General features: G+C 34.3%; 1 protein-coding gene across 1 annotated transcript; it reads left to right on the plus strand.

The window, feature by feature from the left end:
* The first annotated feature begins 9,295 nt into the window (after nt 1–9,295).
* LOC149194442 (uncharacterized) lies at nt 9,296–11,368 on the plus strand. Its single transcript, XM_089405088.1, has 2 exons — nt 9,296–10,072; nt 10,180–11,368. The coding sequence occupies exons 1-2, from the start codon at nt 9,679–9,681 to the stop codon at nt 11,223–11,225; spliced, it is 1,440 nt and encodes a 479-aa protein (XP_089261214.1). The 5' UTR covers nt 9,296–9,678; the 3' UTR covers nt 11,226–11,368.
* The last annotated feature ends 3,951 nt before the right edge of the window (nt 11,369–15,319 follow it).

Raw genomic sequence — 15,319 nt, forward strand, 5'->3', positions numbered from 1 at the left:
TGTGTCCTGTTTAGGTTTTTCCTCGGGGCTTGCTTCCTTATTCTCTGATTGGTGTTCGGAGTCTTCTGAACCTTGAGATGACTTCTCTTGAGATTCCTCATCATAATTTTTCTTGGAACTTTCCTCCAGGCTTACGCTAGGAGTAGGTTCTCTTATTTCTTCAATCTATGTTAGGTCCAAAGGGACCTTTTCCAGTCTTTTATTTCTATATATGTGGAAGCAGTTGAGGTCTATTGGGTCTGATTTTATTGATGCTAAATGTAAAACTTGTGAAAATGTCTCACCTTTCTCAAAGAGATCATCAAACTCATCATCCTCATGAATAAATTGTCTGATTTTGACTAAGGCAGAGAAATTCTTGGCAACCTTGTTAGGGTCATACTGTCTGCCTAGCATGGTAGCCAGATTTAGAGATGTGATGTTTAGTATCTCTTTTGTCGCATGCCCAATATCATGTAATGCGAAAGCACCACATTGCAATGGGAAGGTCAACAAGATGGATTTATTTTGTTCTTTGAGGGTTTTGGTTATACCATCCCCCACTGTTTGATAAGCAATCTCTCTTGCCAACAATTTACCAGGAACATAATATGGAAGAACATGCAGAGCTGTAATACTCCCAAAAAATCTGATATAAGTAAATAATTCCCCACCAAACCTTCTTGCCACCGACAAGATGTCTATCTTTGCTTCTTCTGATAGCCTAGGGGATTTCTTATAAAAAATGGTCTGGTAAATTCGAAACATAACACCATGACAAATTTTATAAAAATGGGAGGTAAACTACGATTCCCACAAAACTTTATGATAAACATGGATGGGAGTAGAATCCTTTAAAGCCAATTTCCAGACCATGTTTTTAAAATGTGAACAAAAACATATAGAATCCATGACATAAGAACTCATGTAAAAGGGAGGGATAACCTGAGTGGAGATAATTCTATTGCTCCTGTAATCTCTAATGGCCATAACCAAATTATCTAACAAATTATTACTCTAGTTCATGATTATAACATTAACAATTGCATCAATCAATGGAACCCATTCAATAGAAAATTTGGTGGTATCAACTTTTCCAAATAACCTACACAACATTGTGGCTACAAAATTATGTGGGGTTAACAAAGGTGTAATTGGGTACATACCAGTTTTCTCCCGCCTGAACTTGTTGGAGCCAGACCTCTAATTCTGCATAACATCCATCGGGTCCTCATTTTCTTTGGAAAAGTGCTCAATAAAGGCTTTATCATATATCTTCTATGGCTTTGGCAGATGGTAAAATTGGCATAAATTGTCTGGTTTGAATGACCCCATGACTTCATGCATATAATTTCTAAATGTTCTCTATGAAATATCCACATTATGAATAATCCATCTTACCATATCCGTGTATGGTATGATTTTTGGCCTTGCAACTATCTTGTGCAAGAAATAACACGCTGCTTCGAAATAGAAAGCATAGGAACTTTCCTCAGCATCTGCTATTGCTTTGGTTTCCAAGACCTTTAGGTTTTCCTCCTCCAGTAAATTATACATTGCCTCCCATGTTGTAGTCCTACCATCCTTATTGCATGTGGTATTAGAGAAGAGTGGAAACATGTCTGAATCCTCAGACGTTGTAGCTTCTACAGTCATTTTTCCTTTTTTAACCATTTTTGCGAGCGATGTCTTCTTCAGAATTTCCCTGTAATTTGGGCAATGGAGAAAACAAGATAAAAACACAGAGAGAAAATTCAAGCAGATACACAATAGCATAGTAAATTTTGAAAGAACATAAGGATGAAGCTTTTATTTCAAACACGGATAAAAAATATATCTATCTTCTCAAGCCGTTAAAAGAATAAATGCAATTAAACCTCATTAACTATGCATTAAGGGCTACGTGTGATTTCCTTATGACTCATCAAAACATCACATCACAAATTTCTAAATGACATTTAAAATTGGTGTATGTTATGAGCAATGTCGATCATGCAATTGCAATGAATCGGAATACCGCAATATCGTAATATCGCAGAATCGCATTATCGCAAAATTGGATTATCACAATCGCAATATCACAATATCGCAGAATCGCAAAATCGCAATATTGCAGAATCACAAAATTGCACTATCGCATTATCGAAAATCACAATATCATTGTGTTCATGAATAGAGCAATTCAAAGTTTCCTTGGTGTTTTGCGATTTGCGATGAGTGGCATACCTTTTACTTTTTCGAGTGTGTTTCCTTTATGCGAAGGATTATTCCATTAAAATAGATATTTACAATATGTTGGACTTGATTGAAGTTTATAACAGTTTTAATATTCCATCGGGTCCGGACCAAATCGCATTTCACATTTTCTTATGGTTTGCATGTTTGCGCCCTTATAAAAGTTGCGATGCGACTACGAAAATTATTTTAAGGAATATCTTAGGCCTTAAGTTTTATAAAAAGTTAAATGCTACCTTAGGTATTTTACAGGGGTTTCTTTTATCGCATTTCGTGGATTCTACCTCATGACTAACCTTTGTTACTTTGGATCCTCTGATTTGCGATAAAGCGATAATGCCTAGTCACAAAATGACTTGGTTTGATATCTTAAGATTATCCAAGGTTTTATTTTGAATGGTTTCAAAAGGCAAGCTGTTATTTGCTACTTTTTTGGAAAAACAATTAAAGGGTCCCCATTTATTAATACAATACTAACTATTTATATAACAAATGGGGGGGTTGTTGAACAATACAACATATACACAAATCAAAAGATGATATTTATTTCCGTAGTTATGTCATTTTAATTAAACTCATTAATTAGAAAGAATGTCATATGAACAAGTGTCATATAAAATGAGTTATGGTATTTAAACCATGATATTGTAACAAAGTCTCACAAGTTAAGAATCTTGTTACATGTCTTTTTTAAATGTATATTTTAAATTTATATATTATTATTATTATTATTATTATTTAAAGTTATAATTTTTTTATTTCTTAGGAATTTTGATTGAATGATAAATAAACAAAGAAAGCATATATATATATATATATATATATATATGATCCCTCATAGGGATCAAATATATATGATCCCTAGAGAAACTTGAGGAATTGTTTGTACCAAGAGAGATATGATCCCTATGCACTCTTGATAGAGAGAGAGTTAAGATGGATTTGTATAATATGAAGCGTCGCAGATCTTGGTAGATCCACGACATGATGGTTGATAACCCTCGGAACCTACGGGTGGTGGCAGTAGAGGTGGAGTTAAGACCATCTATCCAGTGTATAAACGTGGGTCCTCGGCTTCTTAGGGAGCCTAAGTTTGATGTTTACAAGTTCGCGGCATCGATAATACATGAGATATACCCAGTTGTTTCCTGTCTCTGTTTGAGGTTGGCATAAAAAGTTTGGTATGTTATAAGTATATCCCTGTATCCTTGGTTGGGGGATTCTACTCGTTATAAGCCTTATGCTTGGAGGGGAAAGGAAACACTGGTTAAATTAGCAGTTTTTGTGACTGTTAATATTGGCCTTCTCGATTATGTAGTGTTGATTTCTATATATTTTAGAAACATCCTTTCTCGCATGGGCATGTTTAATGGTTTTTGGTTTTTTCTCATGACATTTCCTCTGCATGTTAATAATTGGGTTCTGCCTTTTAAGCTTGAATTGTTTGGGCAAGCCCTATGGAGAGTAAGGTTTCTGGTAAATGATCAGGGCTTAGTCTACGGACTCAGGGCTCAAGGGTGCATGGGGGACACCATTTTTATTCTGCTGTTACCTCCCACTCCTAGAGGGTTACTGTTTATGTATGTTTGCTGGCTCGAGTGGGGGAATTCTTAAGGGGCGCAATGTCGTATTGCGTTTCATTTGTTTTTATGGTCATACATTAAGTTAATGCTTGTCTTTCAGGTGGTTCTCTGTAAGAATCATATTCCAGGTTTGCCTATGTTGTATCCACTTCCTGCCTCGGTATAGCGGGTTGGTTTATAAGCACGGGATAGTGGGAGAAGGGTGAAGAAAGGGGGCCCTGCCTTGGAATATATGGTGAAGTCTCAGCCTCGTGGTGGAGCCTCAGCTGAGGTGGAAGGGGCCGCAGACACCAGGAAGGAAAAGGTAAATAAGCTGGTTTGTCTTCCAGTCAGAATGCGCAACAGAGGACTGCACAACAGGGGACTGCGTGACAGAGGACTATGCAATAGAGGGGTCAGAAAATGAACTCTGAAATTATTCAGACCACGGTTCAAGCATATTGCGAAGGGACCTCGGCGCAGGTGAAACAATTGATCACGATTTGGGAGGAGAGTTGAATTTGAAAGCTGATCTTGAACCACCAGCCAAAGATTAGGGGAGCTTATCATGGACCCTAGGTACACTCGTGATTGTCTCACCCTATTTAGACAGTCTGTCCATCTCTACTAGTTAATGAAATTCATAGTGGCCAAAGTAATGGTTGCGGCCACCAACTCAGCAATGCAAAGTGAGGCCGAGCCGCGCCTCTGAGACATTCGAAAATAGCTTCATCTTATTCAACTTCAGTTGTAGAATTAGAATGCTCGCTCGGGCTACATTAAGAAGCATATCCCATGTCTCCCGCAATCTAAATTTCCAATATCAAGTGCTAAAGATCCTGCTCCGGTGGAATCATCAAATGATTAGTTGGTCGAAGTTATGCCTATTAATTTTGGCTTAATTTTGGTTGTATATGTCAGGTAGCATTTATGTTTTCAACGTTATGCTTACTAGTTGGTTTCCAAACTATTAGCATTATCAGGCTTGGTTATATAGACTCAAACTATTTATGTTTTAGATGGATTATAATGTTATTCAATGGCCAACAGACCTGGTTTCCCACTACATAGGATGAGGCCACTGAACAACTTATATAGTTGTAACCTACATCTTTATAGATGAATGAATGAAAGTCACTTCTTAGCTTACAAAAAAAATGTTGCATATGAATCTATTTAAAAACACTTACCAATGAAAGGAATTACAATCTCATTCATCTTGAACAACACCCTATAACCATCATTTTTTTTCATTTACTTTACATATTCTATCTGTATTTCCATTGAATATTTCTTGTTATTAAAATATTACAAGTAAACTCTATATTTAACATTGAACAAACTACAAAATCTTCCTCATATACTAACTTAGAAAGCATGTATTAATGGAATAAGGGCTCTCTCTCTCTCTCTCTCTCTCTCTCTCTCTCTCTCTCTCTATATATATATATATATATATATATAGAGAGAGAGAGAGAGTGATATGTCATTGACATTGAATTTTTAAAATTAATTTATTTAAATACAACATATCAATTCACATCTTCCTCACATCCAAAACAAAGGAAGGAATTACATGTATTCCCCATTTTTTTCGTTCAATTACTTTGTCTTGGTGTAAAATTAAGATAAAAATTGAAGCATTTATTAATGGCCCACTTTAAAAGAATTTTTTATTATTACTATTTTTTGATTTGTTAATATAAATATTGTTTTTCTATTTTTAAATGTAACATTACATGACAACAACTACTCTCCCCTCCCGGCGGAAAGTGGAAAAAAAGAAAGGAAGAAAAGCATAGTTTAGGCTGAATATCGTTTTAGTTTCCTGAAGCACAGGAAAAGTTTTGATAAAGCATATGTTGTTTTCAAGCATCTACAACATGTAATTTTACTCAATATGAATAAAATTACTATTTTTCCAGTGGAAAAAAAAACTACTCTCCCCTCCGTTGTAGAGTGCCTCTTGGTGCATTTAAAAAATCATATATTTTTATATTTGAAAAAATGATTTATATAGTTTGAAAATGAAATATTATTTTTTTACTGGTGTTAAAAAATAAATAAAGAAAAGAAAAGAAAACAATATGGAGACTGGGTGCAAAATAATGATGGTTTGCCATGATGAGTTAGTGGTAATGCAAATCGTGAAAACGAAACAATATATTAACTTCAAGGGATGAATATAGGTACTTACCCAATGAATTTGAAGATGGTGTAACGAGAGGAAATGTAGAAAAATGACTTAGCTTTCCAAATATATAGTTTTTATTTATAGAGATTGTGTTTAACTATATGAATTTTGAGTTTTCCTAACATTGGTATGCTATTTTTCATGCAAAATATAATATATATGTTTCCATTAGTGCAACATTAATTACTTAATAATGAAATCTTGTTACAAAAAATTGTAGAGTTGTAGAGAACACAATGTTCTTATGCACAATTATTCTTTTCAAAATATCTATACATGGAGAAAAAAATGAAGATTGCTTGATAACGTTAAGACCCTTCTAGGTAGCACTAAAGGAAGGCCTAAGCAGAAAAATAAATTAAAAGACACCTTTAGAGAATAATGCCTGAAATTTTATAAAAGGTTTGGAAATATAAATAAGAAAATTAAAGATCTATGAACATAAATAAAAATAAAACATGGGAAGTAGAAAACCCTTATCAGAGTTTTAAGACTTTTTGGCCTCCAAAAGTTGTAGAGCGTCAATTGCATTAATTTGTAAATTAAAGAAAATAAACTCCCAATAAAAGATATGAAATTTTGCGAGAAGTATACACAGAGAAAGTATAGAGAAAAGAGGATGGCTTTTATTAATAAAAATTATGTGAGTACAATATAATAAAAATATAAATTCCTGTGAAGAACCATTGACCAGATCATATTCTAAACAATTGCAATGCAAAAAATCATATGCAAAAGTCTAGGAAAGAAAAATAAATTCGATGTGACAACCTGTAAAACACCTTAAGATGCTTTGACATACAGGTAGACAACCTAATTCTCTTAAAAAAAATGGCTATTAGCACTGGATGGATAAAAACTAGACCTTCAAAAAACAAGTAAAATGATAGAAAATCAAGTTACTTAAAATAATGTGTCCAAAGGATGGGTCGAGTTGCTCATTATACAATATCTTCCTTTTGAAAATTATCCACTGCCACCTATTGGTTTTGCTTCTTATAACTCAAATAATATTAAAATTAGAAAGAATGAATAACAAATTAAAGCTAGTGCATACCTCTCCTCTCGTTACACAAATTGTATATGCATGGTGAAACAAATATCTTGGAGCAGCGTAATTCTCGTGAAATGTTGCGTAGATTCTATGAATGAGTTGAGTGATGTTGGGTATAGCGACGAAGAAATCGAGTTTAGTGGAGCAAAGAAACCGCGTGTATAGACTTTTGTTGAGTGGGTCAGAGGGCGCAAAATTCCCCGTGAAATATTGCACTCATTGGCTTGTGGGGCCCGAAATTTGTTCAATTGAAAGGCCTCTCTCTTGAAATGTTGCGTAGATTCCGTGAATGAAGATGTGTAGGTAAGAAAATGGAGTCAGAGATGAGTGGGACAGAGTGGAGCCAAGAAATCGCAATCGATTTCTTGTCAGTGGAGCGAAGAAATCGCATGTATAGAATATATGGGTGGGATTATTCGTAAATTGATTTTAAATATTAAAATTTTAAAAGTTTGGAAAATTTATTTTAGTGGAGCGAAAAAAACATGTATAAAATATACAGGTAAAATTATTTGCAAATTGATTCTAAATATTAAAAGTCTAGACACTGGAAATAGTAAAGACAATTTTTTTTTGTAATGTTGCATAAATTCCATGAATGAATATGTATACGATGCAAAATCAAATTCCAAAGTTGGAGAGGTGCTTTTCAAAATTCTGCCCGGAAAGGGAAAGACGGGGAGATGGATTTGCGAAATCGAAAGACTATTCTATTGACTTGACTTGGGAAATTGAAAGGCTATTCTATTGACTTGACTTAAGGGAGATAGAGCATCTAACGCCCTCCATGATTCCAAATTTTTGTAGGCCTCTCATATTCTTCTTCCCCATTTTTGGATCGGTTTAACTCCCCACCTTTTATTTTAGCTCATCAACAACTTACCATCCAGTACATTTTTAATAAAATTTACGAACAATTTCGATATTTTGGTAACGAGTTACTGTTTTCTCCTCATATATATTTCAACATGGGAAAACTTTTCATATTTGACTGTTATTACCGAAGACTGAATCCTCAACATTTTTGGAAGTTAAGTTTAATTTATTTATTAATTTTTATCGGAACAAAGAAAATTTAAAAATAAAATAATTATAATTAAATTGTTTTAATAATTTATTCCTGTGATTTAAAAAGCGATATTATTTTATAGTTTATTATTAAATTATTTGTGTTAATATATATTTATGGAATTTATTGAAAATAATTTTCATTTTTTATAATTAATATTTTAGAAATTTTCCATATCAAAATGATTATCGTCTGATTTAGTCTTTAATTTCAAAATGAATTTAATGAAAAATAGCATCAGACTTTCAAGTAAAAACACAAAAATATGTTTTACAGTAAATATGGATTTATGTTTTCTAAAAATCTTATTAAAAGGAATGAAACCAAATGAGAAATTCTCCTATAATTAGATTATTTACGATCAGAACACATAGACATTGGGCCAAAATTTGTTGTAGCAGAAGGCATGTGCCGTGAAAAGTGTGTTGCTTACATTGCATGAACGAAGACGTGTACGTTACAAAATCAAATTGGAAAGGGTGTGCGTTGGAAAGTTGAGAAGAGGTGCCTTTCAAATGTCTGCCCAGAAAATGAAAGATGGAGGGATGGATTTGGGAAATTGAGCAGAGGGGACAAAAGGCATCTGCCGTGAAGAGTGTATACGTTGCAAAACTCAAATTCCAAACGCTGTGCATGGGAGAGTTGAGAAGAGGTGCCTATGTGAATTATTTTGGGAAATTGAAAGGCTTGTGAATTATTTTTGCAGACGTGTCGTATTCTCCTTTATTTTCTTCCGATTTTTTTGGAGGGGCAAAATGGCCACCAGCCATGACACTTTCAAATGTCTTATTTTAGCTATGATGATCTATTTTAATAAAGACATATTATCATCTGTTTTAATTATTTTATAAACTCTCTTTCCTGCGAATTAAATAAATAAATTTTATAATTGTGAACAGCAGCGAGCGTTGATGCGTATTTCAAGTGATTGTGATAACCAGAGATGTTGATGCAGCATTGCAGTTTTGTCAAACTCCATCGTCCGTCAAACGTTGAGTTGTAGACACAAAACGGGTAAAACTAAAGATGGAGAAATCGATTTGGGAAAGTGGAAGGCAATTACAGAGCTCTGGGTGTATTCAATTGACTTGACTTGATTGAGTGAGGCACAGGGGCCCAAAAATTGACGTGGATGGGGCAGAGGGATCAGGAACCCAGGCGGAAGTTTCTTCATGTTCAGAAAATCCTCCCAAGCCTGAGCTGTTCAGAGAGTTTAAGGTCCTCCCAAGCCTGTGCTGTCCATATTGTTTTGACTTTACTGGAGCGAAGAAAGGGGGAGTTTGCGCAAAGGGCCAAGAAATCAACTTTCGTGGGACAGAGGAGCGAAAGGAATGGCAGAGAAATTTCAATTTCTTTTATAAAAATAAAATCTCAGTATTCACGGACTCTAACGCCATCCTTATCCTTATTGACTGGACTAAATGGGGCTGAAGATGTTGGAATTTTGTGGAAACATAAGGCTTGAATAAAGTTGATTTAATGTCCTCGAATTCCACACAAGAGTTCTTTATATATGGGCCGTTGTACATAGCCAACAGAACACAACTCCCGGGCATTGAAGGATTTTGCAGTGGGAGAGCCGAAAATGGATGTTCCTGTGGTATTATTATTACTTCTGTGCATGGTTGCCTCTGGGCCTGCAGCAACGTATTCCCATTCTCATCATCGCCGAGATCATCATCCTTATCTGTATTCCCATACTCGTCATCATCATGAAGGATCAGATGGCTTTACTTCGCTTCCTGAACGCATGGTGGAGGAAGGTGAATTGGTAGCATCATCAATAGACACCCACGGTAAAAAGGACCTGGATGCGCTTTTGTCATTCAAAAAGTCCATAACAGCAGATCCGTATGGCATCCTCTTCAACTGGACGGCAGAGAACTCGGAGACCATATGCTCCTCATGGTATGGTATCAGCTGCAGACTTCATACCAAAAGAGTAGTGGCTATAGAGTTGGTTGGAAAATATTTGAAAGGTACTCTTTCCTCGTCCATTGGAAACCTTTCATTGCTGCATTCTTTGAATGTTTTTGCGAACCTTTCATTGTTGCACTCTTGAATGTTTTTGCTAATTCTTTCACAGGAAAAATTCCACCCAATTTTGGCGAGATGAAAGTGTTGCGAACACTTAATCTGAGCGCAAATTTGCTCTCGGGTCCTATTCCAGCAGAGTTGGGTCTACTTAAAGCGTTGCGAACGCTTGACCTGAGTGAAAATATGCTCTCCAGTTCTATTCCAGCAGAATTGGGCCAGCTTAAAGCGTTGCAAACGCTTGACCTGAGTGGAAATCGGCTCTCAAGTTCTATTCCAGCACAGTTGGGCCTCTCCGGTTCTATTCCAACAGAGTTGGGTCTACTTCAAGCGTTGCGAACGCTTGACCTGAGTGAAAATATGCTCTCCAGTTCTATTCCAGCAGAATTGGGCCAGCTGCAGAATCTACAGTCCCTTGCTCTTGACTACAATGATTTCTCTGGCAGGATACCACGACAACTGAGTAATTTGACACAACTTACTCACCTATCCATATCCCGTGATAATATGCTTGGTTCTATTCCTTGTGAGATATTCTCTCTTCCCCTCCAAAGTCTGTCTCTTTATCAGAACTTCAGCATACCTGAAGCCATTGTTAATTTGACATCCTTGAGTGAGCTATACATATATGATAATAGTTTCACTAAAGTACCTAGAGTTATTTCCAGTTTACCTAAGTTGACCAATTTAGCTCTTTCATATTTTTATGGAAATAACCTTTCTATCAACATACTTAAAGCCATTGCCAATTTGACCACATTGACTTACTTAGACCTTTCTCAAAATGGTCTTACTGATCATATATTTAGAACCATTGCCAAGTTGACCACGTTGACTTACTTAGACCTTTCTTCAAACATGCTCACTAATAATATATTTGTAGCCATTTCCAATTTGACTCAATTGACCACTCTTGATCTTTATGCAAACAATTTCATTGGTAGTATCCCTGTAACCCTTTCCAATTTGACTCGATTGACCTCTCTAGATCTTTCTTTTAACAATTTCACTGGTAGCATCCCTGTAACCCTTTCCAATTTGAATCGATTGACCTTCTTACGTCTTTTTTTCACCAATTCACTGGTAGCATCCCTATAGCCTTTGGCAATTTGACTCAATTGACCGACCTAGATCTTTCTGGAAACAAGCTCAGTGGTACCATTCCTATATCCCTTGCCAAATTGACTCAATTGACCAACCTAGATCTTTCTAACAACAAGCTCACTGGTACCATCCCTGTAGCCCTTGGCAATTTGACTCACTTGACCTCCCTAGACTTTTTTGAAAACAACCTCACTGGTAGCATCCCTATAGCCCTTGGCAATTTGACTCACTTGACCTCCCTAGACCTTTCTGAAAACAAGCTCACTGGTAGCATCCCTGTAGCCCTTGGCAATTTGACTCACTTGACCTCCCTAGACCTTTCTCAAAACAAGCTCACTGGTAGCATCCCTGTAGCCCTTGGCAATTTGACTCACTTGACCTACCTAAGACTTTCTGGAAACGAGCTCACTGGTAACATCCCTATATCCCTTTGCAATTTGACTCACTTGACCTCCCTAGATCTTTCTGTAAACAACCTCGCTGGTAGCATCCCTGTAGCCCTTGGCAATTTGACTCAATTGACCTTCCTAGATCTTTTTGAAAATACGCTGAGTGGTACCATTCCCATATCCCTTGCCAAATTGACTCAATTGACCTCCCTAGATCTTTCTGTAAACAAGCTCACTGGTAGCATCCCTGAAGCTATTACCGATTTAAGGAACCTTGAATTCCTTGTACTTTCAAACAACAATCTTACAGGCGCAATTCCGAGAGCCATAGGAAAGCTTCATTCATTACAATACTTATATTTGTATTCAAACAAGTTAAATGGGTTCATCCCATATACCATAGGTCACTTAAAGGCTCTCGAGTACCTTTATTTATATAACAACAGCTTTTTGGGGAGTATTCCAAATAGTATTAATGATTTGAATTCACTTGCAGAATTAGATCTATCAGAAAACAACTTGAAGGGGTCAATTCCTAATGACTTTGGGAATTGCACTAATATGCAAGTCTTCTCTGCTCATTCTAACAACTTATTTGGGGTACTTCCCACGTCTTTGGCCAATTGTACCCATCTTCAACAGCTAGATTTAAGGAGAAATGGATTGACAGGGGAACTCCCTCTGTACTTGACATCTTTTCAGGACTTGAAAGTTTTAAGCCTTGGTTATAATAAGCTGCATGGTTGTATTCCTCAACACATCACAAATCTCACCAAATTGCATGTGTTGGATTTGTCCAACAACAGATTCAATGGAAGCATACCAGTTCATCTTGAGAGACTCTCCAAATTTGAAAATGTGTCAATTGAGGATGATGAGTCATATGAAGAAATAGAAATTGATATGAAAGGGTATGAGTATGAGTTGTCATATCTCTTACCTACAAACACTATATTTGATTTGTCTTGCAATAAGCTTACAGGAGAAATCCCAGCAAGCATAGGTAGTATGAACCACTTGCGATTGTTGAATTTATCCTGGAATCAATTGGAAGGCAGCATACCCGCAACTCTCAGTAAGATATCTACTTTGGAGCAATTGGATTTGGCACATAATAATTTGAGTGGACCAATCCCTCAAGATCTCTCTGAGTTACATGAGTTGGCTGTTCTAGATGTTTCTTCAAACAACCTTTGTGGGAAAATCCCAACAGGGACACAATTTTCTACTTTCAATGTAACTTCCTTTCAAAAGAATTTGTGCTTATGGGGTTGTCCTTTAGATTCATGTAATGAAGATGAAAGACAAGAAAGAAGCGGTGAGAATGCTATTAACAATGGTAATGTAACAGTGGGATGGCTAAGTCAACTCAATGAAAATATATCATTGATAGCATTGGTTATAGGAATGGGGATTGGATTTGGGGGAGTGGTTAGTATCTTTGTGTTCTGTAAAAGAGCTAATCATTGGGTTATGTCCCCAAACATACCGCGCCCCTTTTTTGGGGTATATCGATTCCCTACTTAGAATGGGCTTACTAGCCCAAAGATTTCACTTTATTGTACAAGAAAATAAAGTATATATTGAAGTTCATTATATATAAATATATATATCATGGTTTAAAATCTATAGTGAAATACATAGAATATTTTATATCAACATAAATGTAGCGTAACTCTCCATTTGCTATTTTTTCATTGTTAAAATGATCAGTGTAGTTACTTGTTTTCTTTTAGTTAATGGTATGCATTAATACAATATTATCATTTGAGTCGACAAGAGCATTATACAACCTAGTTAACATGAACCGCTATGTTAACTAATTTATTCTAATATGAACTTTATAATTTTTTTAAAGTGGAGGATGAAGTAATATTGATATATATTTAAAGATATATTGAAAAACAAAAAATGATGATGTGGTTTATAAATAAAATATTGCAATACTCATGTTAATTAAAATATTTCAATGTCAATTATGTATATAATAGTACAACTATATAAATTAAATGACAGGCAAATACCGATAGACATCAATTCATTATACCAAGAAGGGCCCAATATGAGGGTGATGTGTGATTTTGTCTATGTTCAATGAGGAATTGACACATATTCCTCTTAAAATAAACAACATATTATCTAAATAGAAAAGCAATGAATATGCATGTTTAGTCAATTTTAAGTAAAAGCATTATAAAACATCAATAATCTCAGCCCTATTATGTCCAATCATGTGGTAAAAATATTTCACGTACTCTTAGTCCTAAATAAAATATTTGGATGTCCACATGCCATAATATAATTTTGTATCAACTTTAAAAAGAGATAAAGTAATTACAAGTAAAAAACATGGGCGTGTAAGATATTTAAACCTTATATTTTTCAAAAATATTTCAACACATAATTTAAATAAACTATTTGGAAATCTATATATATAACAAAATAACTATTTTAATGTGGAAAATCTAGTCCATAGATAAAATGTCTCAATAAGCATGTTATGCAAAATATTTTAATAACAAATCTATATATACTATATATTGCTTTAAAAATTTGTGTATATATTATATAAATCAATTGCAAAAAATAAGTTTTTATGGATAAAACATTCAAAACCATATTAGTATTTTACCTTTTTTCCCATACATATATATATTCAATTTTCCCTAAAATCCAACACAAAATTTTTGAACTTGTAAATTTAAATTATGTACTCTATATTGCATTTGAAAATACAATTTAGACAATGAAAAAAAAAGATATATATATATATATATATATATATATATATATATATATATATATATATATTATGCGTTTGTTATTTATATTTTGAATAGGTTTGATCCCTCTAGAGCATGTTAGATATGTGCTTAAGATTGACCTCTAGTGGTAATAGGCATCGAACCAATTACTATATCATATTTCTCAAGTGTCTAAAACTAAAAAAACACATAAGAGTTAACTAAACTATAACATTTAAAATTATTATTATTATTATTGATAAAAATAATTAATAAATAAGTTAAACTTATATAATTTTTTTTAAAACATGTAACAAGATTCTTAACTATGGATATTAACACCTAGTTTATCATGGATATTTTTAATATGTAAATAGGATTTGTTATAATATCATAGCTTATCAATACCACATGCCCAAATATCTATAATTCATTTCATATGACATTGTTTTTAATATGATATTTTTTTAATTAATGAATTTAATTGAAAGGGAAAAAATGCATAACTATTTCGGAAGTTATGTACACTAAAATTATTCTAAAATATTCTATAAAGATTAAATCCCTACCCTCCACTTAATAATTATTGATAATTAGATTAAAACTCTGATTGTTCTACATTTTGTTCAGGTATTCAATTTTGTCTAAACTTTAACAAAGTTCTATTGGAATTACAAATTCAAGTTGTGTAGTCTACACAATAAGTGAGGATTTTCAAAGCATTAAATCCCTTTATGATTTCAAAATTTTAATTTAAACAATGGAAAATTGCACATGGGGCATTTAATGGTTCTCTCTCTGTATACATGCATACGTAGAGAGAGAGAGAGAGAAGTAATATAGATTCACCCTAACCACATATCTATCAAGCCTTGAGAAGGATTAAATCTCTCAAGATGCAAATATTTTCTCAAGTTTTTCATTCTAAAAGAGGTTTGTACCTCAAAAGATTTGA

Source organism: Pinus tabuliformis, chromosome 2_2 (assembly GCF_031772625.1).
Source record: "Pinus tabuliformis cultivar Carrire ecotype Pingquan chromosome 2_2, CPIR1, whole genome shotgun sequence".
Taxonomy (NCBI): Eukaryota; Viridiplantae; Streptophyta; class Pinopsida; order Pinales; family Pinaceae; genus Pinus; species Pinus tabuliformis.

Coding starts and splice junctions, on each gene's coding strand:
- LOC149194442 (XM_089405088.1), top strand. CDS start 9,679: ATGGATGTTCCTGTGGTATTATTATTACTTCTGTGCATGGTTGCCTCT. Junction 10,073..10,179: donor GGTTGGAAAATATTTGAAAG/GTACTCTTTCCT, acceptor ATTCTTTCACAG/GAAAAATTCCACCCAATTTT.